Below are 25,644 nucleotides of genomic sequence, written 5' to 3'. Positions count from 1 at the left end.
TCCGCTGAAAACAGACGGATGGGAATACGTTCGCCATCTGTCCAGTGGATCGCGACGGATGGGATCGGATGAAAACGGACATGCTGTCCATTATCATCCAAACTTCCTTTAGAGAACAGCGGGGGCTCTGACAGGTCTGTCCCTGCACAGTGAGTGGAGACGGACCTGTCATCCGCCTGCTCAGTGGGGATCAATGGAGCGATCCCCCCGCTGAGCTAGCGGAGTCCGCTGAGTGGATCCTCCCCGTCTGAAAGGGGCCTTAGTCTGTTATCTTGGAGAAGGAAGGAGCTGGCTAGTTCATTGTCATCTAAGGCTATGGGGCTGTGTTTTTCTATTGACGCACACAGTGTAGGAAGACACAACTCTAGTCCCTGCATGCAAGGATGGCTTCATAGGTCACTGAAAGAGAAAGGAGGTACCCCGAAACAGGAAACCCGGGGCAGAGGTCATGGCACCAGCTTAAACTGGAACATGGCGAAGGATTAAATAATAAAGAAGCAGGATACTGAATAAGTGATTACATTACAGCTGCTAAAAGTGCTTAATAATAATAATGCTTTAAAGTGATATTAAACACTTGTCTTTTTTTAACCCCTTGCCTACCGGGAACTTTCACCCCCTTCCTGCCCAGGACAATTTTCAGCTTTCAGCGCTGTCACACTTTGAATGACAATAGCGCGGTCATGCTACACTGTACCCATATGACTTTTTTATCATTTTTGGGGGGCAGATAGAGCTTCCTTTTGGTGGTATTTAATCACCACTGGCTTTTTTATTTTTTTGCTAAAAAAAATGAAAAAAGAGCAAAAAAATTGAAAAAAAATAGTTTTTCTTAGTTTCTATTATTACGTTTGTAAATAAGTAATTTTTCTCCTTCACTGATGTGCGCTGATGAGGCGGCATTAATGGGCACTGATAGGCTGCACTGAAGGGCACTGATGAGGTTGAACTAATGAGGAGGTACTGAAGGGCACTGATGAGGAGGCACTAATATGCAGCACTGATGGGCAGTGATAGGCAGCACTGATATGCAACACTGATGAGCACTGATAGGAGGCATTGATGGGCACTAATAGGTGGCACTCATGGGCACTGATAGGCGGCACTCATGGGCACTAATAGGCGGCACAGGTAGGTGGCACTGATGGCCACTGATTCACAGCACTGATGAGCACTGATGGGTAGCACTGATGGGCACTGATTGAGGATACTGGTGGGTGGCACTGATGGGCACTGATTGGCGATAATGGTGGGTGGCACTGATGGGCACTGATTGGCGATACTGATGGGCAGCACTGATGAGCAAACACTGATGGGCAATTAAAGGAGAAGTCCAGCCTGAGCTCGTTTAGCTGTACTTCTACAAGTCACAGGAGTACAATCTATTTTGCACCCCTGTGACCCGTTTTCAGCAGAGATTGTTATGCAGTTCACTCTCTGCTGACGTCACCAATATCAGTCCAGGAACTGTGACATCCTGATTCTGGGAGTCTGGATCCGCCAGGTGCCTGGACTGATGGCAGTCTCAGCCTCTCAGTGAGCCGCTCAGAGACTGAGATGACCGCTTCCCGCCCCCTCCAGAGCTCAGCGCTCCAGTGAGCGAGGAGGAGCAGAGCAGGAGAGCTGCTGATTGACAGTCAGCAGATCTCTGCTCGGGGAGGTGAGAGAACCGAGCCATCGGCGATGTTCGGTGGCTCGGTTCTCAGTGCAGAAACGCCGGGGGACAGATGCAGCATCAGTCCGATATTGCATCCACCTAGACAGGTATGATTATGGAATAAAATTCCCATACTTCTCTTTTAAAGGCAGCCCTGACCGACATTACTGTTGGGCACTGATTGGCATCACTGTTCGGCACTGTTGGGGCTGCACTGATAATTAGTGCCCTGATTATCTGTGCAGATCTCCCCTATGAGGAAATGTCGCTGATTGGCTCATCCCTCCTCACACGGCTCTATGGCCCCAATCAGGAGCACCTGATTAGAGCCATAGGCTCTAATGGGCTTCAAAAAAAGTGAACTCGGCACGCAAAGCATTGCGCTCGGAGGCCACCCAGGTGTGTTAGAAAAGCAAATGAATATTCACTTTTCTAACGCTGATGGCTCCGCCAATCAGGAAGCACGGGTCTGTTACCCATCACCTGTTTGGCTGAAAGGACATGCGCTGCTATTGGATGCCTAACAGGAGGAGGGGAGACGCATGGAGGACACAGCTGCAAGGTCCCACAGTTTGCTGCTGTCACCTGCTTCCTGACCTGCCACCAGGATAGGGTAAGTGCCGGGCAGACGGCGAGTGGGTGGGGGGTCACAGTGGCAACTTTTGATGGGCACAGTGGCGGCATTTGATGGGGCACAGTGGCAGCATTTGATGGGGCACAGTGGCAGCATTTGAGGGGCACAGTGGCAGCATTTTAAGGGCACAGTGGCAGCATTTTAAGGGCACAGTGGTTGCAATTGATGGCACAGTGGCAGCATTTGATGGCACACTGTGATGGCACACTGGCTGCGTTTGATGGGTACAGTGGCTGCATTTGATGGCACACTGTGATGGCACACTGGCTGCATTTGATGGGCACAGTGGCTGCGTTGGATGGGCACAGTGGCTTCGTTTGATGGCACACTGGCTGCATTTGATGAGCACACTGGCTGCGTTTGATGGGCACAGTGGCAGCATTTGATAGCACAGTGGCTGCAATTGATGGCACAGTGGTGGCATTTGATGGCACGGTGGCTGCGTTTGATGGGCACAATGGCTGTGTTTGATGGGCACAGTGACTGCGTTTGATGGCACAGTGGCTGTGTTTGATGGTCATAGTGGCTGCGTTTGATGAGCACACTGTCTGCGTTTGATGGCACACTGTGTTTGATGCCCCAGTGGCTGCGTTTGATGAGTACACTGTCTGCGTTTGATGGGCACAATAGCTGCGTTTGATGGCACACTGTGTTTGATGGGCACAGTGGCTGCGTTTGATGGGAACAGTGGCTGCGTTTGATGGGCACACTGTCTGTGTTTGATGGGCACACTGTCTGCGTTTGATGGGCACACTGTGTTTGATGGCCCAGTGGCTGCGTTTGATGAGCACACTGTCTGCGTTTGATGGCACACTGTGTTTGATGCCCCAGTGGCTGCGTTTGATGAGTACACTGTCTGCGTTTGATGGGCACAATAGCTGCGTTTGATGGCACACTGTGTTTGATGGGCACAGTGGCTGCGTTTGATGGGCACACTGTCTGTGTTTGATGGGCACACTGTGTTTGATGGCCCAGTGGCTGCGTTTGATGAGCACACTGTCTGCGTTTGATGGGCACAATGGCTGTGTTTGATGGGCACACTGTCTGCGTTTGATGGGCACACTGTGTTTGATAGGACAGTGGCTGCGTTTGATGGGCACACTGTGTTTGATAGGACAGTGGCTGCGTTTGATGGGCACAGTGAGGCTGCAATTGATGGGTTTTTTCTCAGAAATTTTTCAGTTTGTTTGCGCCCCCCAAAAAATTTTGAGCACCAGCCACCACTGGCCCACAAACACTTGCAAAATTAACACCTAACGTTTTACTTGCTTTGAAATTCTAAGGCATTTGGGTACCTGAGCTCTCTGAGAAATACATCCATATCATCAGCTATAAAAATGAGTCGTCTGGAAATGTCGGCCATATAATGACATTAAATTCCATTTATCCTGTTAATCCTCTACTATTATAAGCCATGTCTCAGCCTGCACGTGCCTTACAATTTACACTGACACTGATCTGGGTAATAGTGAAACAGGCGATGACATCACAAAAGACAGCGAGACAATGTACATAGTAACAATCTCCAGAGAGACACACACACAGGGGAGGGGGGGGGAGCAGTAAAACACAGACTGCCCAGGGTGATAGGAAATATCAGACAGAGGAAGAGCACAGGGAGCAGAGCACACAGGAGCAAAGAACTGCTAACAGGTAAGATAAGAGAAGAGAATTTACTAAACTTTCTAGATGGGTCTGCTGGCATCCAGAAAAGTGATCTTTGCACTCTGTGGAGTAATAACTGAAAAATGTATAATTTATAATAACATTTTAAACATATATCAACATACAAAAAAATTCCCCATGTGTTTGCATGGGAAAAAAAATTAATTCCCTAGAAAAAAAAATTAAAAAATGAAATCAGCGTTAAACTATTCACACAATTATATATATTTTTACATACTAAATGCTTTGATCACTTTGTTTTGCCCACAGGTATCTTTAGGTACAAAAAAAAATATTTTTGTGAAAAAACAAAAACGGTATTTTTGCTGCAAAAACAAAAAAGAATAAAAAAAAATAGAATAAATAGATAAAAAAAAAAAATCACATTTTTATGCTTTTTTTTAACAGGCTGCCCTTGCATAAATAATTTAATTCTGTAGTTCAGTTACATATTAAGCTGGAATTGGTCTTATTGGATTATACATTATACAGTCGTCAGACTTCACTAGCAATGCTTTGCTGTGCATTCAGTTGTGACAGCTCTTGATGTGCATCCAAAAAGCACTTTTTTATGTAATTTAGTAACCGGAAAATAATGTAATGTATCTACACTCCCGTTATCTTAAAGGTAAAGTATACATTTTACACGTTACATGAACTTCACTGCAGTGCTCCCGTCTATGGACCCCTCATTGTTTAAGGGCCCTGCGACAAGGGATTAATATATTATTCATTTAATATTGAATAAAAAATTACAATGAAGCTTTCTTAAATTGTTTACAAAAGATAGAAAAAAATGAATCAGCTCAAATAAAGAAAACTTTACAATAAAGATTCTATAGAGCAAATCCTGTATTAACCAGTTCCGGACCAGCCGCCGCAGTTATACTGCGGCAGGTTGGCTCGGCTGGGCGAAGCGTCGTAGCTGTACGTCGTCGACGTGCGCACACCCCCTAGGCAGCCGCGACAATTGGATTTGCTTCAGAACCGATCAGTCCACAGGCCCAGGCCAATGATTTCTGGCCTGAACCTGGTGGTTGGTTCTGGCGAATGAAATCCTCCCCTGTCTGTGTTTACACTTACACAGGCAGGGGAGGATTTCATTCGCCAGAACCAATGATATCAGTGATATCATCTCCCCTCATGGAACTCTTTTCCGTTCCAGAGAGAGGAGAGAAGACATCACAGAGTAAGTTGCACCAACACTACACTGACACAATACACATAGGCACTCCCCCCCCCCCCCCGGTTAACCCCTTCACTCCCTGTCACTCTGTGTCACCCAGTGCAGTGTTCATATTTTTTTTTTGATCACCGTACTGATGTCATTTGTGACAATAATCAGTGTTAGGGTACTTAGTGGTAGGCCCAGATAGGTCTAGGGACACCCCCTGACCCCCGTATATTACTTAAATAAAGGTTTAACCCCCTGATCACCCGGCAGGTGATATCAGTTAGGTTTTAGTGTCATTCATGGTCTGCGTCGCCCCAGGCAGCGTCAGATTAGTGCCAGTAGCGCTAACACCCACGCACGCACCATACACCTCCCTTAGTAGTATAGAGTCTGAACGGATCAATATCTGATCAGATCTATACTAGCGTCCCCAGTAGTTTAGGGTTCTCAAAAACGTGGTGTTAGCAGGATCAGCCCAGATACCTGCTAGCACCTGCGTTTAGCCCCTCCCCCAGCCCAGCCCACCCAAGTGCAGTATCAATCGATCACTGTCACTTACAAAACACTAAACACATAACTGCAGCGTTTGCAGAGTCAGGCCTGATCCCTGCGATCGCTAACAGTTTTTTGGTAGCGTTTGAAGCAGTCGCTGACAGTCAGGTGCTCTTTTTTCCTTTGAGTCTCACTAGTTGTACCAGTAAATTTAGAGGCCAAAATGTCCAATCGAGGCTACACTAGTGAAGAGGCCTACACGTTTCTGAGCCAGACAGATAAGAGTGAAGAAGAAGTCACCCATCTGTCCAATTCTGGCTCAGAATACGAACCAGTAGACAGCAGCGGCTCCATGACAGATAGCTCTGACAATGGAGTAATGGTCCCTGCCAAGGTCAGGCATACCCGACCCCGTTCTTCTGCTGTTGTTGAGGTGCAAGAACCGCAGGGCTCTCGAATGGAGCAGAGAGCCAGTACTAGTGCGGCCTAGTGCATCCTGGTCATACATCCAGCACTGCAGTAACACTTGGTGACGTGGCGAGTCCCACAAGTGCAGTGGAATCTGGTGAGGTGGCTAGCACAAGTAGGGTCCCGCAGCAACCAAGAAGAAGACAAAGACAGGCTCGTCGAGCCCATAGTGCCCTTTCTGCTGCATTTGCCAATCCAAATTGGGAGCCCCCCACTTCTGCAGCACTTGTATTTCCCCCATTCACTGGCCAACCCGGAATTCAGGTGGAAACAGTTGATTTTACGTCACTTGATTTTTATTCGCTGTTTATTTGGAAAGGGGTACCACTTGTACATAGACAATTATTACACAAGCGTGCCACTTTTTAGCCACCTTTTTGATTGTGGAATTGGCGCATGTGGCCCCGGGCGATCTAATCGCTGGGGCTTACCCCAACGGCTTGTAGAGTCCTGGCTTAGATGGGGGGGGGGGGGGGGGAGCCTGCTTAAAATGTAATAATTTGTTAGCAGTTAAGTGGAGGGATTCACAGAATGTTTTCGTTCTGTCCTCCCTTCACGCAGATCCAAATTCCTACGGCAACTGGTGTTGTGGAGAAACCCCTCTGTGTCCACGAATACAACCTTAACATGAGAGGGGTGGACCTCAACGACCAGTTGTTGGCGACGTACCTAAATGCCCGTAAGGCCAGACGCTGGTATAAAAAAGTGTCTGTATATTTACGGTATTCCAATTGGCTCTGCTGAATGCTTTTGTGCTATACAAAGTTTCAGGATGAACAGTATCCTTCCTAAAATTCCAGGAAGATATCGTCACAGCCCTTCTGTTTCCAGACAGTGCTATGGCCCACCTTCCCAACGCAAATGCACTCAGCCGACTGCATGAGAGGCATTTTCCATATGTCTTCCCTGGTACCCCTACCCACAGAACACCCCAAAGAAGATGTTGTGTCTGCAGAAAACACGGATTTAGGCATGACACCCGCTTTTATTGTCCCTCCTGTTCTGACCCACCTGGTCTCTGCTTTGGTGACTGTTTCAAACGCTACCACAAACTAGTGGAGTATTAGCGTAGGGTACAGCACTACACAGTCCTAGGGCACACTTATACAGGGTCTCGAAAGATGAGATGGCCATCAAATTTTGAGAGACCTTAATCTGGAACGTTTACAGTTTATATAAGAGTGCAAAAAAAAAAACAAAAAAAAAAGCCAAAAATAGTTGTGGTTTTATTTTTCTTCTCTCTCTATTGTTCTCTCTCTTATGTTCACTCTCTATTGTCTGCTCTATTGTTCGATCTCTGTTGTTCTATATCTATTGTTCTCTCTATTGTTCCTGTATTTTAGAACTGTAATGTTTTATTTTTACTATTTGTTGTGTATTTGCTTTGCAGGCATGGTATGCCTTACTGTTATACTGTAATGTTACTTTGTTTTATTGTTAACCATCATTTGCTTAGCAGGTACGCCATTCAGCTGCAGCACAGGTTTATTTATTCTGACAGCAACAGCATTTGCTCCCACGATAAGTAAAGTCGTGATTTTAGCGCTGTAGAAGGTGATTTCACGACCACAGTTAAAAAAAAGAGCATATATGCCGAAGCTCCTAACATTAGGGGCGGATTGCCCCCATGCTTTGGCACATATTTTTAGGCACAGATTGCATTAAAAATGTTTTATTTTTACTATGTTTTGTTGTATTTGCTTTCCAGGTATGGTATGTCTTACTGTTATACTGTAATGTTACTTTGTTTTATTGTTAACCATCATTTGCTTAGCAGGTACGCCATGCAGCTGCAGCACTGATTTATTTATCTTGACAACGTTTGCTCTCACGATACGTAAATCAGCGACTCCAGCGCTGTAGGAGGTGATTTCACCACCGCAGTTAAAAAAAAAATGGTGCATGTGTGGTCATCATTAGAAGTGGGTGTATGAAGGGCGGTATTCTAATGGTGGGCATACCCACCAATCAATCTCTTATTTTTGTTCAGCCCACAGGCTGCATGAAAAAAAGAACATTACAATATATGCCAAACAAGCACCAGCAACGTACTGGTATGTTGCTGGACTTTGAGTAGTTATACCAGAATGATGCCTGCAGGTTTAGGTATCATCTTGGTATCATTCTTTTCAGCCAGCGGTCGGCTTTTAGGTAAAAGCAATTCTAGCTGCTAATTAGCCTCTAGACTGCTTTTACAAGCAGTGGGAGGGAATACCATCCCCCCCCCCCCACCGTCTTCCATGGATTTCTCGGCCTCTCCTTTCCCAACAGGGAACCCGAGAATGCAGCCAGTGGTTCCGCCAGCTGACCATAGAGCTGATTGTAGACCAGAATGGCTCCATTCATCTCTATGTAATAAGTACGCTACAAGTAAGCTACAAGCATTTCATGACTTAGGTTTCGCTGGATATAAACAGCACCATTGGGAAATTGGGAAAGCATTTTATCACATCGATCTTGGTGTGGTCAGATGTTTTTAGGGCAGAGGAGAGATCTAGGGTCTAATAGGACCCCAATTTTTTCAAAAAAGAGTACCTGTCACTACCTATTGCTATCATAGGGGATATTTACATTCCCTGATTTAACAATAAAAATGATTAAAAAAATTTTTAAAAATAAAAGGAACAGTTTAAAAAAAATTAAAAAGCAAAATTCAATAATTAAAAAGAAAAAAAAAAGCACCCCTGTCCCCCCCGTGCTCACGTGCAAAGGCGAACGCAAGCGTCGGTCCGGTGTCATATGTGTAAACAGCAATTGCACCATGCATATGAAGTATCACCGCGAAGGTCAGATCGAGGGCAGTAATTTTAGCAGTAGACCTCCTCTGTAAATCTAAAGTGATAACCTGTAAAGGATTTTAAAGGCTTTTAAAAATGTATGTAGTTTGTCGCCGCTGCACATTTGCATGACGTGTTTGGTATCCATGTACTCGGCATAAGATCATCTTTTTTATTTCATCAAACATTTGGGCAATATAGTGTGCCCAAATGTCCCAGTTCTGGGACACTGGTGAAACGGTGTCTACTTCAGTGATTTCTAGCTTCCAGGGGCATTGGCCAGGTATGGTATATACATAGTTACACTAGTCAAAGGTGGACCAATGCAACTGTGTATAATATAGCCATGCCTGAAATTAATATTTAATCTGCACTACTGTGCTAAAATGATAGGCAGGTGTGAAAAAATGCTGTAAATTAATAATGCTTTCAGAAATAGCAGTGTTAATAGTTTAACACCATTTGTAGAAATGTAACCCTAAACTTGCAAGGCACCTCTAACATGCTAAACAGTTGCCTGCAGACACTTATTATTGTACTGTTCTCCAGCCCTTCACCAACAAACTGCCTCTTGCTACAGCCAAATATTTCACATTTTGACTAATCAGTCCAGAGCACCTACTGCCATTTTTCTGCACCCCAGTTCCTATGTTTTCTTGTAATTTGAGTCGCTTAGCCTTATTTCCACGTTGGAAGTATGGGTTTTTGGCTGCAATTCTTCCATGAAGACCACCTCTGGCCAGACTTCTCCAGACAGTAGATGGGTGTACCTGGGTCCCACTTGTTTCTGCCAGTTCTGTGCTGATGGCACTGCTGGACATCTTCCGATGTTGAAGGGAAGTAAGCATGATGTGTCTTTCATCTGCTGCATTAAGTTTCCTTGCCCAATCACTATGTCTACGGTCCTTGTTTCTTTGTGCTTCTTCAAAAGAGCTTGAAGAGCACATCTTGAAACTCCAGTCTGCTCTGAAATCTTTACCTAGGATTGACCATGCTGATGCAGTATAACTACGTTGTGTGTTCAGTCTTGATATGGTGCATGACCTGTGACATGAAACTGTCTTCACAACCCTCACCTTAGTAGCAGAGTTTGGCTATTCCTCACCGTTTTAAGTCTCCTACACAGCTGTTGCTGTTTTGGTTATGTTTCAACCTGTACATGAAATTGATGATCATTAGCACCTGCTTGGTATAATTGATTAATCAGACACCTGACTCTAATCCTACACAATCCCTGACTTTGGGCAAGTGTACAGTGTGCAAGTGTAAGACCCCTTTCACACTGAGGTGCTTTTCAGGCCTTTTACTGCTAAAAAAAGCGCCTGAAAAGCTCCTAAAAGGCCCCTGAAAACCTATTTCCATTAAAATCAATGTATGCTTTCACATGGGGGCGGTGCACTGGCAGGGCGGTGAAAAAACTACTGCAAGCAGCATCTTTGGAGCATGTGTGGAGAGCTAAAAAAAGCACCTCAAAAATGCCCCTCTCCATTGAAATGAATGGAAAGCTCCTCAAAAGTGCCTGAAAAGCCTTGAAAAGCTCTTCAAAAGCGCATGAAAAGCGCAGTAAAAGCGCTCAGTGTTTTACTGTCAGTTTAGAAGCGCCTCATTGTGAAAGTACCCTCAGAATTGATGCTGGTTTGAAACCAAAGGGTAGTCACACCGAAAATTGATTTGGTTTAGTTTTTGTCTTCTGTTTGCTCACTGTGAATTTTGTAAACTTATTAAAAAAAACAATTAAATATATATATTTGAAAGCATTCTTACTTATACTGTATATAACATTTATATTAACCACTTCAGCCCTGGAAGATTTACCCCCTCCTTCATGACCAGGCCATTTTTTGCGATACGGCACTGCGGTCAACTAACAATTGCACAGTCGTGCGACTTTGTACCCAAATAAAATGTAGGTCCTATTTTTCCCACAAATAGAGCTTTCTTTTGGTAGTATTTGATCACATCTGCAGTTTTTATTTTTTGTGCAATAAACAAAAAACATTTTTTTTACTTTCTGCTATAAAACATACCCAATAAAAAAATGTATATAATCTAACTTCTTCATCAGTTTAGGCCAATATGTATTCTGCTACATATTTTTGGTAAAAAAAATCCCAATGAGCGTATATTGATTGGTTTGTGCAAAAGTTATAGCATCTACAAACGGTGGGATATATTTATGGAATATTTATTTATTTTTTACTAGTAATATTTTTGTTTAACGGGACTGCAACATTGCAGCGGACAAATCAGACACTAAGTGACACTTTTTGGGGACCAGTGACACCAATACAGTGATCAGTGCTACAAAAATATGCACTGTCACTGCACTGATGACACTGGGAAGGGGTTAACATTGTGGACAATCAAAGGGTTAAATGTGTCCCTAGGGAGTGCTTTCTAACTGTGTGGAAGGTGCTTGTACTGTGGGAAGACAGAGACCCATGTTGCTGCTTAGCAGAAACACAGGATCTCTGTCTTCCCTTGTCACAGAGAAGCAATCTGCCTTGCTCCCGCTGTGTCCAATCACAGTGGGAGCTGGTCGCCGGTGGCACGTGTACTCGCCGCAAACCCGGAAGTGGAAAGATGTACAAGTATGTGATTTTGCCTGTCGGCAAGCGGTTAAAGTATAATAAAAAACAAATGACAGGCTGGGAAATATAAAACCTGCCACACTGCATTGTGGAAACAAATGATTGATTTATCTCTAATCACTGCCCAGGCCACCAATTGGTCTGTGCCTATCAGTTGTTGTGTTTGAGGTGCTGCCAGGTTTCCCGTCTATTAGACTTTGTATGACTTTGTGTTCTGTAGCATAATAGCCATTTCTCTGCCTGGCCTTCCATCTGTAACTATGGCCACAGTGTATCAAACTGCAATGTTGTTGTAAGTTTGCTATGTACAGTCTTGTATATAGGCCAAGTACTCTAAAAGCCCAATACAAGGAAACTTTAAAATGATCCCTTGCAGTGGGGCTATTATATTCCAGTTCAAAAAATAAATATAAAGACATTTTGTCCCTTTTGATAACTTAAGGCCCACTGTCGACCCCATGGCAGTCACTGTGTAAAATTAATTACTGCACACCAAGTCTAACTTGGGCACAGAGCACTACTATATACATAATATAGCATATTACATAGTAAAAATGGTAACTATGGAATGTAAATGAAGATTTTATCCCTTTAAGGACCCATTGTTGACCCCATGGCAGTCACTGTTTAAAAGTAACTACTGCATACCATTAATCTAACTTAGGCACAGTGCACTAATGTATACATAATAATAGTATATTACATAGTAAAAAGATTAGCTATGGTATGTAAATGAAGATATTTTGTTCCTTTATTCAGGACCCAGTGTCAACCCCATGGCAGTCACTCCTGTGGGCTCTGCCACCTGGCGAGATGCTTCCTACAAGACGATCCGACTGGCCCGCAGTCTCCAATTACGTCCCTTTTCTACTCTTCCCTCCACTGAGACCAGCCAAGGAAAAATAAAACAACAAGATGAAAAAACCCAAAGAAAGGAAACTACTGGGCCACAACCAACACCTCCACCTTTTCATCGGGACCTTATAGCCAGCTCATGCAATGCATATGCCCGTGATTACATGAGAGAAACCCGAAGCTCTGTGTTCATTCTCAGACAGGCCTTGTGGGAGACAGACCGCCATATCCAGAGATTGCAGAAAGAAAGAGACATACTGGAACGATCCCATGCCAACACTCGAAGAGATATGTTGACCAATAATGAGACCCTGCAATTACGCAGTACAAGACCAATGACCGAGAGGGTGAGCAAATGCTTTTGCTGATTTCTAATGCCATCTGCTGCTCAAGAATTGTGCAGCAATCCAGCCAACATTCAAAGGGACATACAATCCAATGAGAGCGCCAAATAAATTTCCCAAGTGTCCAAGGTAATTTAATGCTAAAATTGATTCATAGCATAATTCAGCCAGCCCATTATTGGTGCCAAACACACTATCCTTTCATCAGGGCTATATAACAAGTACAGTGTCATGGTCAGGGGTCAGGTTTAAAGACCAGTAGCTATAGCAGTAGAGAGGCTCCCAGCGACCAGCTGGATAAGTGCAGCAGCAGGTCACCTGATGTGAGGTCACCTGATGTGAGTCTAAGCCCTAGTTAGTGTTCACCAGAGCTCCTGATAGTGGAGATGGGTTTTGCTGTGTGTTAGTACCAGGCCACGGTCCTCAGGATCACCCCCCCGAGAAGGTGAGTAAGCCAGAGTCCAGTAGAGCCTATACCAGGTAGGGATCAAGCAGAAGCATAGTCAGTAAAAAAGCCAAAGGTCAGTAACAAGTGGTTGCAGGTTGGGAATAAGCAAAAGCATGGGCGAGGAACAAGCCAAAGGTTATTAATGAGTAGTAGCAAAGATAAGGATGGCAATAGGAGTGATAAGAGTGAGATATTGACTGGTGAGAGCACAATAATGTGACAAGCAAGAAGTGTTAAGAAAAGGCTTTAATAGGAAGCTCATGGGAGGAGCAAAGTGTCCAGGGAGCTGTCCAACATACTAACTGGCTCAACAAGAAGAGACATCACCAGACACAGCAGAGTTAGCAGGTTTAGACCCAGGTCCTGACATACTATGAAGTTGACATACTATGATACCCTGATGAAGGAGAGTTTATTTGGCCCCTGAAACGTGCTGGCTCTATTATGCTATGAATCAATTTCATCATGAAATTATCTCAGACATTTTTTGGTGATCTCGTTGGATTTTATGTGTCTGGATTCTCAACTCTGGATGTATCCCTTTCCCCTGAGGGGGGTCTTGCTTTCTGCGGAGTGCTGCCGAACCAGAGTCAGTGTGCCAACTGACAATTTTAGTGACCCTTAGAAAATTTGAATCCAGCACTTTGTTTGTTCTTGTGTTTGATCAGTTAAAGGTAAACCGGTTTACCAAAACTCTTTCCGTCAAATTAAATGTATATTTTTAAGTGTATCTAAAGCCCAACCTTTTAATTTTTTAATTTTGGGTAGACTGGCAAAAATGTAGAACCTCTATTAGGTTTTATTGCTCTCAGTTCTATCTCTTCTTTATTTGTTCTGGTGGCCATTGTCCCCAGAATAGAAAGTGTTAGGTGAGTCCAAAATATTAAGATGTCACCATTACAGGAATAGAGGGGAAATCTTCCAATGGGAACATTTGTTCTTGTAACAACTGTCTGTGGGGGGATTTACTTCTCGTTCTGTCTACATGACAGGAAGTGATGGGAAATCTCCCCCTAATAGTACAGAGATAGTGAAAACTGATAGAGGTTTTTACTATTTTCTTACTCTATCCAAAATGGAAAACAAAAAAGTTTTGGCTTTATGTAGCACCCTCCTAGATAGGCTGCTAGATAGGCTAGGTAAATGTAGTGTTTCTTTTTGGCTCCTTTGTAATCAGTGGAGTAGTTTGGTATTGCTTTGGGCTGTTCTGGGCTTTGCAGGTTTGATTGCTTCCCCTTGTTTTCTAGAGAAGTAAAAAAGCAGCCTGAAAATGTATGTAGCTTCAGCCAATCTCTGGGGAATGATAACCAGTAGGTGGCCGGGGAGTCCATAAATAACGTGGGGTCTGTGGCAGCCCTGTTCTTCCAGGAGGAGAAGTTCGCAGCCTGAAGGGCTACTGCCCTTCTAGGCAGCCAAGCTGCAACTCTACCTGTGTTCATTAAGGTCCCAGCTGTAGCAGGGGGGCCTGTTTGCTGAGAATCTCTGAAGCTAAGTGTGAGATTTCACTGAGGATCTTGTCTTCTGGTCTGGAGAGTTCACGGGAGAAATGTTTGTCTGATATTGGAAGGAGGCATCTAAGTATCCAATGATATTTTGAGTACAGACCTAAATGTAGGATCCTGGTGACTGTTGTTGCTCCCATCCCTTGCGTGTCAGTACTAGTGCTTGCCTTGACTGGGATATCACTGGTGGTGTCGCAGTGCAGTCCATTTTCTGGGCCATTACTAAAGGGGACTGTCCTAAGGAGTAGCGCCAAAGTGAAGAGTGTCCTCTGATGTTCAGAGTCCAGCCCAGCATGCTGTCATTAGCTAATTCTAACATATAGCATCTTGTACTTTTTTTTTTAGTACCCAGACAAAGTTGACGCTCTTCTTCAAGAGGAGAGGAATGGCCTCCTGGACCTAAAGCGACACACAGAACGCCAGCTACATGAAATCTCAAGACAGCTTAAAGTCAGTCACTGGCCTACAGGGGGCAAAACATCCTTTATCCTTATCTGTTATGTGCCACTCTTGAAAAACATATGCCAGTTTGTTTTGGGATAATACAAAGTGGTTCAGGAACAGAGTAGCACAGGTTTGATGTTGTTCTTGAAGACCTTTAAGCTGACCATACACTAGTAGAATTCCAAGAGAAAGTTCAAATGAAAATTCTTAGGACATTCGACTTGAGGGATGTTGTTTGCAAGTACTTTTGTTTGCTTTTAACATTGATTTTGGAACAAATTAATTTTACCGAACGAAAACCACATACATTGTTAGAAACTCATTCATTCAAGAAAAATGTTCCAGCCTGCGCTTTTTATCCTTCTCATCTCAGTTTGAAAATGAACATTGATTAGAACCCACTAACTATTAGAAAATTGAATGAATGTTCTTAAAACAAAACAATTTCAAACAAAATTCTACTAGCGCAGTGGTCTCCAAACTACGGCCCAAGGGTCGAATGTGGCCCTTTGCTTGCCATTAACCAGATCTTGAGGCACTATTCCACCCACTAACACCAAAGATGGGGATTGCTTTCTCCCACTGATATCACCTATGGGGCAATTTTTCTTCCACTGACACCAACAGTGGGGCACTATTTCTCTCACGGACACAAGGCATTATTCCTCAAACTGACGCCAGAGATTTGGACCCTTCCTCCCACAGACACCAGCGATGGAGCCCTATTCCTCCCATTGATACCAATGATGGGGACCTATTACTCCCACTAATACCAATGATGAGCCATTGGTTATACTGTATCCACTGACATCAGGCCACTTTCTAATCCTATTAAAAAAAGTCCAGCCCCCCTAAAGTCTGAAAGACAAAAAACTGACCATTTGTTTGGAAAGATTGGAGACCCCTGTACTAGTGTATGGCCAGCTTTAGCCTGTGCAAGGTAGGGGGGGTTATTATGTAGCAAATTGGGAAGTATCTGTTGTCACACCAACATGGAGATTTATCAGCATGTTGGAAAATCTCTTTAAATTCATTTGTCAAGAACGCCTCACTTTTCACCAATTTTTCACCAACCATACTGTATATGTTTCAAGTACAACTTGTTCTGTTACTTGTAGTGTGTCATGCACCTTCCTGAATGTCTCTCTGGTCTTGCAGGTGCTATATTCTCACCGGCAGAAACTATCAGAGTTTTGCAAAGAAAAGGGCCGAGTATTGGACATTATCAGTGAGAACGCTCGGCCTCAGTCACATGGACAGAAAACACCAGGGGGCAGCACTCTTCTTGGCCCAGAAAATAAAGGTATCGTGATATCCCTAGAACAGACAACCACATTCTGTAAATGTGTTTGCTTTACTTACTACAATCTATATAATCATAGTTACATAGTTACATAGTTATTAAGGTTGAATAAAGACATCAGTCCATCCAGTTCAACCTGAGTATCATCTGTCCCTACCCTCAAGGAGCCCACAATCCAAGGTCCCCTACTCACATTCATATATTATGGCCAATTTTTTTTTTTTTTTGGACAGAAGCCAATTAACCTACCAGCATGTCTTTGGAGTGTGGGAGGAAACCGGAGTACCCGGAGGAAACCCACACAGGCACAGGGAGAACATGCAAACTCTAGGCAGGTAGTGTCATGGTTGGGATTTGAACCAGTGACCCTTTTTACTACTAGGCGAGAGTGCTACCCACTACACCACTGTGCCGCCAAATCAAAGTAGAACTCCAGGAAAGCAATTAAATATACAACTATAAATGTGTGAAATGTTTTACCTGCTGTGAGACACTGACTGTCAGGATTGTAGACAGTGCGTATGTGTCACCCAGGTTTCTCACTTACACATGGTGAGGGGTTCAGGGTTTATGGCTGATACAGAGAAAACAAACTTTGTCATTTTCTAAGAATTGTAAAAAGTTGTGTCTCGGGTCCTGGAACCTGGAGACTTTGTAGAGCTTTGTTTGGGATAATATAAAGGCCTGTGGACAGCTGAGACTAATAATGACGTCTGGCTACCAGTTAAAATGTGGACCTAGGAATGGAATATTTATCCCACTCAAAGTTCTACAAAGCCTCTGGGCTCCAGGACACAAAGCACAATAGCCACTGGTCCACTGGTCTATATATAGCTGTGGTTTGGGTCCTGGAGCCTGGAAAATTTGTAGAGCTTTGAGTGGGATAAAGCCTCCTAGGGGTCCACATTTTAACTGGTAGCCAGACTTCATTACTAGTCTAGGCTGTCCAAAGGCCTTTATATATGTGGATTAACTGGTGCTCAGAGCTCTCTCTGTGCTGTGGAAGCCTGCTGCTGGGTGAAAAGACTGAGTACTGACAGAACATTAAAAGGTACAAGAGCTGCCTGTTTGTTTTAGGGATTTTTTTATGGGGACACCCTGCTAGTCAGGAGTTAACCTGAGTTTGGTTAGTGGTTGGGATGAGCAGATATTTTGTTTTATACTATGGAATTGCTGTATAAAGCCCTCCTGCATTGAGACTGTGTTTGTTTGCTGCTTTGTTGAATAAAAGTGCAGGAAAGACCTGCTTGGAATATTCTTGGGTGTCCCTCTCTGGTGCATGGTTTACCGCTGCCAATACAAAACCATAAATCCAGAACTGTCCCCTGTAGTACTTAATTTCTGCCACAAGATGTCCTCATTCTGACATCTAGCAGTGCTCAACCCACTTTCTCTGAGCCTAGATTGCCCTGGACTTGGGGGGTAATAAGAGGTAGATACCAGGTCATAGCAGGGGCGGATCCAGAGCCTAGTCTCGGGAGAGGCACTGCCAGAAATTTTTGCGGGCAATTTGTTGGGGCAATGGCTGGTGTTGGCACTTCAATCATCAAGCGCCATGGTTGATATGGTGTCAGGATGATTGAAGCGCATTATTTCTCTTATTACATTGATTGAATGGCTTGATAGTTACATTGTAATGTAAAATTAAATCATTCACTAGATGCAGCGTGTCACTTGCCACTGTTGGCTGCCACCAAATGCAGATTGTCACTTGCCATGTCACTTGCCACATCCTCTGCCACCAGATGCAGATTGTCACTTGCCAATGTCGCCTGCCACAAGATGCGGATTGTCACTTGCCAATGTCGCCTGCCACAAGATGCAGATTGTCACTTGCCAATGTCGCCTGCTACAAGATGCGGATTGTCACTTGCCAATGTCGCCTGCCACAAGATGCAGATTGTCACTTGCCAATGTCGCCTGCTACAAGATGCGGATTGTCACTTGCCAGTGGCTGTGTCCCAGAGTGAGGGTGGGCAGTGAGAGATAATGTAACTCAATACCTCATGTAACTCATCAGAATATGCAAGCAAAGTGATGTTGCATTGGGGCCATCTTGGTACACCCTCACTTGTCAGCAGTAAGACTAGAGTTAGAAGTCGGCAAGCAGACATCTTTATACACCCACCAGAGTCTTGCTTTTCACAGTTACTTTTAACAGTAAACTCAGCTTATTTAGTGAAATATAAGTTGAGTTTACTGTTTAAAATAACTGTGAAAAGCAAGACTCTGGTGGGTGTATAAAGATGTCCGCTTATAATGTTAGGGAAATGATTAAGAGCTCCAATCGAGCTCAAGGTTATCTGCTGCTGTCTCTAATTTGAAAAGTGTTGATATGCATGCATATAAAAGTAAACACACTGAGACACGCTCAGTTTCGTTACTGTTACACTTCTAATTTATTCAAGGCGGTGTTAATGTTTTATACACACAAATACGTCATTGCTATGTCAGTCTAATAGGTACATCTCATTGGTCAAGATAGAAAAGAAGATGGATAATTTTCATAACGAGGTTTGGCTCTCTCTGGTCTTATCTCCAGTTCCGCGTTCTTCTGTGTGTGGGAGGTAGGGGGTACACGCCATTTTGAGAAAATATAGGAACAGAGCAAATCTGTATACTTATATAATGAGTAAGGAGAAAAATATGTATGCACATAAGAAAATAGACATTTTCAGATTACTATTATTATTATCTACATCACATTCCTTCACAATCCCCCCTAAAATGACTATTTTCTCTTTTCTGTCCCTAATACTAAAGGTCCTACTTTTTAGCCTGGCCCTTCTCCTCAGCAACTCTTTTAGGCTGTATATAGAATTGGGCAGCAACTGTTCACTTCCCTCCTCGATACAGCTGGAGAGGTGCAGTCAGGCGCTATCTATCCCTATAACCCTATAGGATTGTGAGATTATGGACAGGGAGTGACTGTAGAGGAGTGAAGGGTTTGTCATCTTCCATCATAAGGAGGTCCTCTTCTTCTTGGTGGAGAAATGTAGGTGTGCTATTGTCTACAGCCTTGCTCATTAACTTTTTTACAAAAGGTAGAATACAGCATATAATCAGGGCTAAAAGGACCAGGATTATTAATACCGTTACCCGTATCTGGGCGAGCACCTTCTGCCACCCACTCATCCAGCTAAAATATTGGTCCCATGGGTCTGTGATACCTGAGTTCTTCTTCAACTCTAGTGACAGATCTTCTAATTTCTTTATAGCTAAAGTAACCTTACCATTTGGGCCAGTATTATCAGGAATGTATGTGCAGCAAGTTCCTGTTTTTTCTATCATTTTACAGACACCCCCCTTCTCGGCTAACACCATGTCTAAGGCCATCAGGTCCTGGAATGTCATGTAGGAAGTGGGGGCTAACTGATCAGAAATTCCCTGGAGGGCATCTTTAGAGTAATTTACAAATCTCTGTTGGTTATAATATGTGTAGTGTCAGGTCACCTAGAGGCTGGGTGACAGATGCACACCGTTGGGATCAGGAGTGCACCGCAAGGTAGTAGACCCTACGGCTGACTGCTGCGGATTGTACCCTGGGAGGTTCAGGAATCAGGTCTACTGGATCACTGACACAGATCCCACTGGGAGCTAGAGCATAGATTCCCCAGGGCGCGGAGTCTAAGAGCCAGCGGGTGTTCACCAGAGCCTCTAGTGGTGAGGATGGACTGCGCTGCAGTCTGGCTCCAGGTCGCGGTCCCCAGGGTCTCACAGCTCACGCTCACGGTAGACTACAGGAGATGAGGAAGGAGGGAGCTGGCTGGAACATCAGGGTCACAGGCAAACAGGGATGGTCGGGAACAGGCCAAAGTCGGTAACAGGAATCAGATGTAGGAAACACAGCAAGTACACATAGAGGCTAACACACAGTGGTTGATCAGCACTGCTGGCTTGCAGTGCACAGGTTAATATAGGGTTCCCTGATAGGGCCTGGGGTGGGGTCATGCTTAGAGGGGAGGTTACAAAAGCAGTCAGGTGAGGGTCAGCTGGTCTCTAGAGATGAACACATGGAGACAGGTATGCTGATCGACAAACTCTATTGCATAACCATGACATGTAGTTAATCCAATCTACATTCTTGCTGACAGTTGTTATGGGGATCAAAGACTCAAAACCAGCTTTTACCAGATCCCTGGCTTTAAACTCATCAGGGACCCCCCTTGTAACCCCTATGACATGTATGTATACATGAGGATCAAAGCTTCCGGAGAGAGCTGCTCGCTTCCTCCTCTGACTGTGTGCTGGGTCAGTGTATGTATCAGGGGTATCTTTTGTTAGGATATGGGGCTTTCTATTTTCATCTTTTTTGTCTAATGCACTCTGTGGTCGCCCATTCTGGCCCTGTGTTCCAACCCACTGGCCCCCACAGAAACCACAACTCTGTCCCCAGTAACTGTCTGTGTGGCATACATATATGTCCTTACCGTCAGGGATATCACTGTACCAATGGCATCACCATGAAGGGTCAAACGGACAAGGTACTATGTCACAGTAATCTAAGGTAAAGGTGGTCACATGTGTACCTGAAGAGTTACACCAAAACGTAATTATGTTATCATTTTTGTGATGGCCACCTCCTGGGCCCCTCCCCCCTAGATCAAACAGAAAAAGGATATGCAGCACCCGAAAACACGCTCTCCTGCAGTGATAAGCGTGCATTCAGGTGTTCTTCCTGGCCAACTTGACTGAGGTGGCTGTGGTCAGCAAAACTTGGAATGGACCATCATAACTTGGCTCAAGGATCTCCAGACAGTAGTTGGTGTGTTCCTGTATCTAATTCAGGATCTGGAATGGAAGAAAACACCTGGACATGCATTCAGGTTAATTCTCGTGATAATGTGGTTACATAATTAGTCAACACATCAGACTGTAACTGTAACTGTTGTGGAAAGTAACAACCAAGTCTGGGGGCTGAACCAAACAAAATTTCATAAGGGGATAGGGCATGTTTCCCCTGGGGGTGTGTCTGACACTGAACAGGGCAATGGGCTAACTGTCTGGCCAACTCATGTTAGTCTCTTGGGCCATCTTTAACATCCTGTTTTTAGTGTCCCATTCATCCTTTCTACCTTCCCGCTACTTTGAGGGTGGTATGGGATGTGTAGTGCCAACTGAACCCCCAGTGCTGCCCAAATCTCTTTAGTAAGGGTTGTTGTTAGGGCTGGTCCCTGATCTCTCAATATCACCTCTGGGACCCCAAATCTACATACTATCTCACTCAGTAATTTCTTAGCTGTGGTCCTGGCAGTCATGACCACTTCCACTAGGGCGTATTCGAATCTGCCACTTCTTGGCACTTGAGAATGATCAATTTGCATCCTCTGGAATGGGGTATAGGGCTTTTGCCAGGTGCTTCTTCTGTGCATTCTGGGTTACATTTGGTGCAGATAATGCATGATCTGCAGAAGCTGTCGGTCAGTGGAGTAACTCTTGGTGCAACACTTGTTGATAAGAGAGTTCATAAAAGTCTTTGTCAAGTGGGCAGCTCCATGTGCCCATTGCACCACGGCTGGGTACATACTCCTGGGTAGACAAGGCTTCTTGTTGCACTCGAATAGTCCATTTCTGAGAGTTGTTCCTCTCCGTTTCCAGCTTTCCTTCTTATCCGGACTTGCTGTTTCCTGTAGTTCTTTTAGATAAACTCTGTCCACTGGGAAAGTCTGTAAGGTAAGCACGGGGTGGTCTTCTTCTACCACCCTGCTGTCCACTTCCCGCGGACCACCAGCTGTCTGTTTGGCAGCTGTATTGGCTCGATGATTGCCTTAAGCTTCTTTTGAGTTCATTTTGTCGTGTGCTTTTACTCAGAATAGTCACTTGGGTTGGGAGAAGCAAGGCATCAATCAATTTTTCACAGGTGTTCCTGCAGCCATCAGGAATCCTCTGTCCTAGATAACACCATAATCATGGGCAATGCTGAAAGCATATTTTGAGTCCATGAATGTTGGCTCTTTTTCCCTCTGCCCATTTACGTGCTGTAGTAAGTGCTTATAGCTCTGCCTCCTGTGTAGACATCACCGGTGTTAAGGCTTCAGCTTGTAGAACAGTATTTTCAGTGGTGACCGCGTGTCCTGTGCGGTCACGGGGGTGACAAGTCAAGACTCTACTCCTCCTCCTCCTTTCCCCCCTCGAGAAGTGGAAGAAGGGTGGTAGGGTTCAGTGCTTGACAACTTAATAGAGTAATGCTGTCTAGTAGGAGGGAACACAGGAGTCTCAAGTGTCTGGTAGTGGACAAGTGTTTCGGCTGGATCTTGGTTGAATATGGCAACAACGTCATGGGGAACAAGCAGAACGAGGCAGTGTCCGAGGACCAAGTTCAAAGTTTTGTCAAGCAAGGCTTGTGTAGCAAATCCAGCTCGCAGACACAATAGGCCTCCTCTTGCTACCGCATCCAGCCGACAGGAATAATATCCTATGGGGCGTAGGCTGATGTCGTGTGATTGGGTGAGTACACCTGCAGCATGTCCCAGACGTTCGGATACAAAGAGCTTGAGCGTTTTGTCATAGGCTGGGAGCCCTAGCGCCGGGGGTGGCGCACTCAAGGGTTTCAAACTTTAGATATTTCTTCAGGAGACATCTGGAAGGGTCTGATTGCAGAGCATCAGTAGGAAGGCTTCTGGAATCCATGCTCTGCACTAGGAAATTAGTCCAAGGAAGGCATGAAGGAATTTCTGACCTTGTGGCAGTGGGGTGTCAGAGATTACTTGCACCCTGTCTTCAGTGGGGTGTCGTGTCCCATGGGACAAACGGTGTCCAAGGAAAATGACAGGTGTTGAGCACCACTGCAATTTGGGCTTTGAGACTTTGCAGCCCTGGTTGGCAAGATAGCACAACAGGCTTTCTGAGGTGACTTCAACAGGGGGTAAGTCAGCTGCACAAAGGAGAAGGTCATCAACATGTTGGAAGAGAATCACTTCCGGGTGTTCCTTTTGTCATGTGTCAAGGATGATAGCCATAGCTTTTGCAAACTGGCTTGGAAAGTTCTGTGCCCCTTGTGGCACAACTGTTTAGGTATGTTGCCGTTTCTTTCCGTGGATGAATGCGAAAAGGTACCAGCAGAAGGGGTGAGGGTGGACACTGAAGAAAACGTTTGTAAGGTCCACCTCTGTGAGGTATTTTGCAGTCAAAGGCATCCACAGTAGGTACCTGGTTCTCTTTTTAGGATTCTCTTCTTGGGGTTATTGTGGTTTCCGGGGCAATGAAGCGCCCTCTTTTAGCTTGACTGAAACTGGTGGCACCTTTAAGTTACCGTTGTCTCCCGGTCCTGTGGACCATAGGCACGCAGGGATTCTGTCAAGTACTTCCTGCAGTATTGAACTTGAAGTTTTTTTTTTTTTTTCTTCATTAAGTGTCATCAGGAGAGGCAGAGAACACAAAGCAGATGAGTCTTCTAAAGATAGGGGAGTATGTAACTTCACCCCCCTTCAGGCGTGTCCTGATTGAGGCCTGTAGTCTGGACAACACATCAGCTCCTAGTAGATTCAAGGGACATGTAGAGGACACCACAAATCTGGCAAGCAAATCAGGAAGTGGAAAGGAAAGAATTATTAGGCAGGTTCACCGCTCTCAACACACTTTTGGCTGCACCCCTGTCAATGAGGAAAGTGGTAGGTTTTTCGTCTGGGACATCTTGGGGCTCTGCATTCTTTCCTTATGTGACCCCGTTTCCCACAGTTGTAACAGGTGATCCTTACCCTGGTATTGGGCAGTGGTGGTGGACGAGTGTAGGCGGGATCTTCATCATGGGTTACCATGAGGGGCGTTGGTTTTTTACCTTTTTGATTTTCTATACCTCTGGCCACCAACAATAAATCAGACATTTTCATTGAATGGTATTCAGGGCGGGCCACCATCAGGCCTTTTCTGATATCCTCTCTGAGCCCTGAAACAAAAGCAGTTGATAACATGTGTGTGTGTGTCTTTATGAGTCTAGCATGATACTTCTTCACACACTACCCTTTATCTTGGGTAATATCTTGGATTGTGGTCTTCTGATCCGTCAACTTCTCCTTTGCCCAGTCGTGGAGTTGTGCACAGAACTCCACGCCTGAGGTGTAGGAAGTGGCACTTGTCAGGCAGGCATCATTGAAGGCCATCTGCATGACTGGCCAAAAGACATATCCTGCTTTGATTTGGCATAGGCTGATCAAGTCTCTCCAGGCAGCTGAGTAAGTTTCTTGTATCTGCACTATCCTGTGGTAGAAGGGAATTGGCTGCTTCTCTGGGTCAGGCAGACTTGTCACTAAGGCCGCTGCTTGTGATAGAGTAAAAGCGACATACATCACTGGTGCCCCTTCTGGTAACCGAGACTGTTGTTGGGGCGGGGGCTGACAAGAGGCACTGTTCTTTACGGTTGCCAGCATGTGTTTGAGATCCTCTCGGAACTGAGAGTCTGGAGCCGGATTGGGGGTTAAATCAGTGGGTGGCCTTGCTGCCTGCTGTCGGGCTTCCCACTCAGATGCTTCTTCATCATTAACATATCCAGCCTGGGAATGTGATGCTCCCGTATTGGGGAAGACAGGTGTGTGGTATGAACCATCTTGGTCTAAAACAGGGAGGGCTGGGTACAGGCTGTTTAAGCTTACTGGGTGTACCAAGATGGCCGCCGGCAGGAAGTGCACTGGACTGGGTAGAAAGTGAAGGCATGGGTGCACTAAGATGGCCGCCGGGCTGAGTTGTCACAGTGGGTTGTGCTTGGGTGGTGAGAAAGGAGTGGTTGTTAGACGGAGGGCAGTGCTGTCCCTCCCCTCCTTTGTTTAAAGTTCCAACATATCATCAGCTATACATACATAATACAATCGCCATCTTTCTTAACTTCCTTTATCCAATTTTCTTTATCACACAGGATTTTTCTCCCTGTCTCTTCAGCAACATAACTTTCGTCACTTCTTTCAACTTTGTTAACTATTTCAACATCTTCTTCTCTCCTTCTTTACAATATCACTTTCATTACAATATCACTTTCTGTTTCTCGGCTAACGGCTTGAGAGGGGAATACATACAACCAAGGAGTTAATATTTTTCTCAGCGTTCTTATCAGCAAATTCCTTCGGTGTGGGCACATAAGACTAATGTACAGTTAATCTCAGAACAAGAACAAACACATCAGGGGTAGTGAGGAGCAACGGCCCGCGACCCAACAGATCCCCCGGGCAGCCCCCCTCCCCCTCTCGTGTATATCAAACAATAAACCACAAATACAATCACGACAGGACATTACACCTGCCACTCTCTGAACCGTAAAGCCTCAGCAGGCTAAGATAAACGCAAGGGCAGACCACCCTGCA

The 25,644-nt window shown here is 44.8% G+C and overlaps 1 protein-coding gene across 1 annotated transcript in view; it reads left to right on the top strand.

The window, feature by feature from the left end:
- The first annotated feature begins 3,802 nt into the window (after positions 1–3,802).
- TEKTL1 (tektin like 1) overlaps positions 3,803–25,644 on the top strand; it is a 33,120-nt gene continuing 11,278 nt past the window's right edge. The window contains exons 1-4 of the mRNA XM_073598173.1: positions 3,803–3,944; positions 12,218–12,660; positions 14,953–15,057; positions 16,210–16,354. Coding sequence (XP_073454274.1) covers positions 12,235–12,660; positions 14,953–15,057; positions 16,210–16,354 — 676 coding nt within the window. The 5' untranslated portion in view covers positions 3,803–3,944; positions 12,218–12,234. The remainder of the gene's footprint in view (positions 3,945–12,217; positions 12,661–14,952; positions 15,058–16,209; positions 16,355–25,644) is intronic.

Source organism: Aquarana catesbeiana, linkage group LG09 (genome assembly GCF_042186555.1).
Source record: "Aquarana catesbeiana isolate 2022-GZ linkage group LG09, ASM4218655v1, whole genome shotgun sequence".
Lineage (NCBI taxonomy): Eukaryota > Metazoa > Chordata > Amphibia > Anura > Ranidae > Aquarana > Aquarana catesbeiana.
Note: the sequence above shows the minus strand (reverse complement) of the source record. Positions and strands in the feature narration are given on the sequence as shown.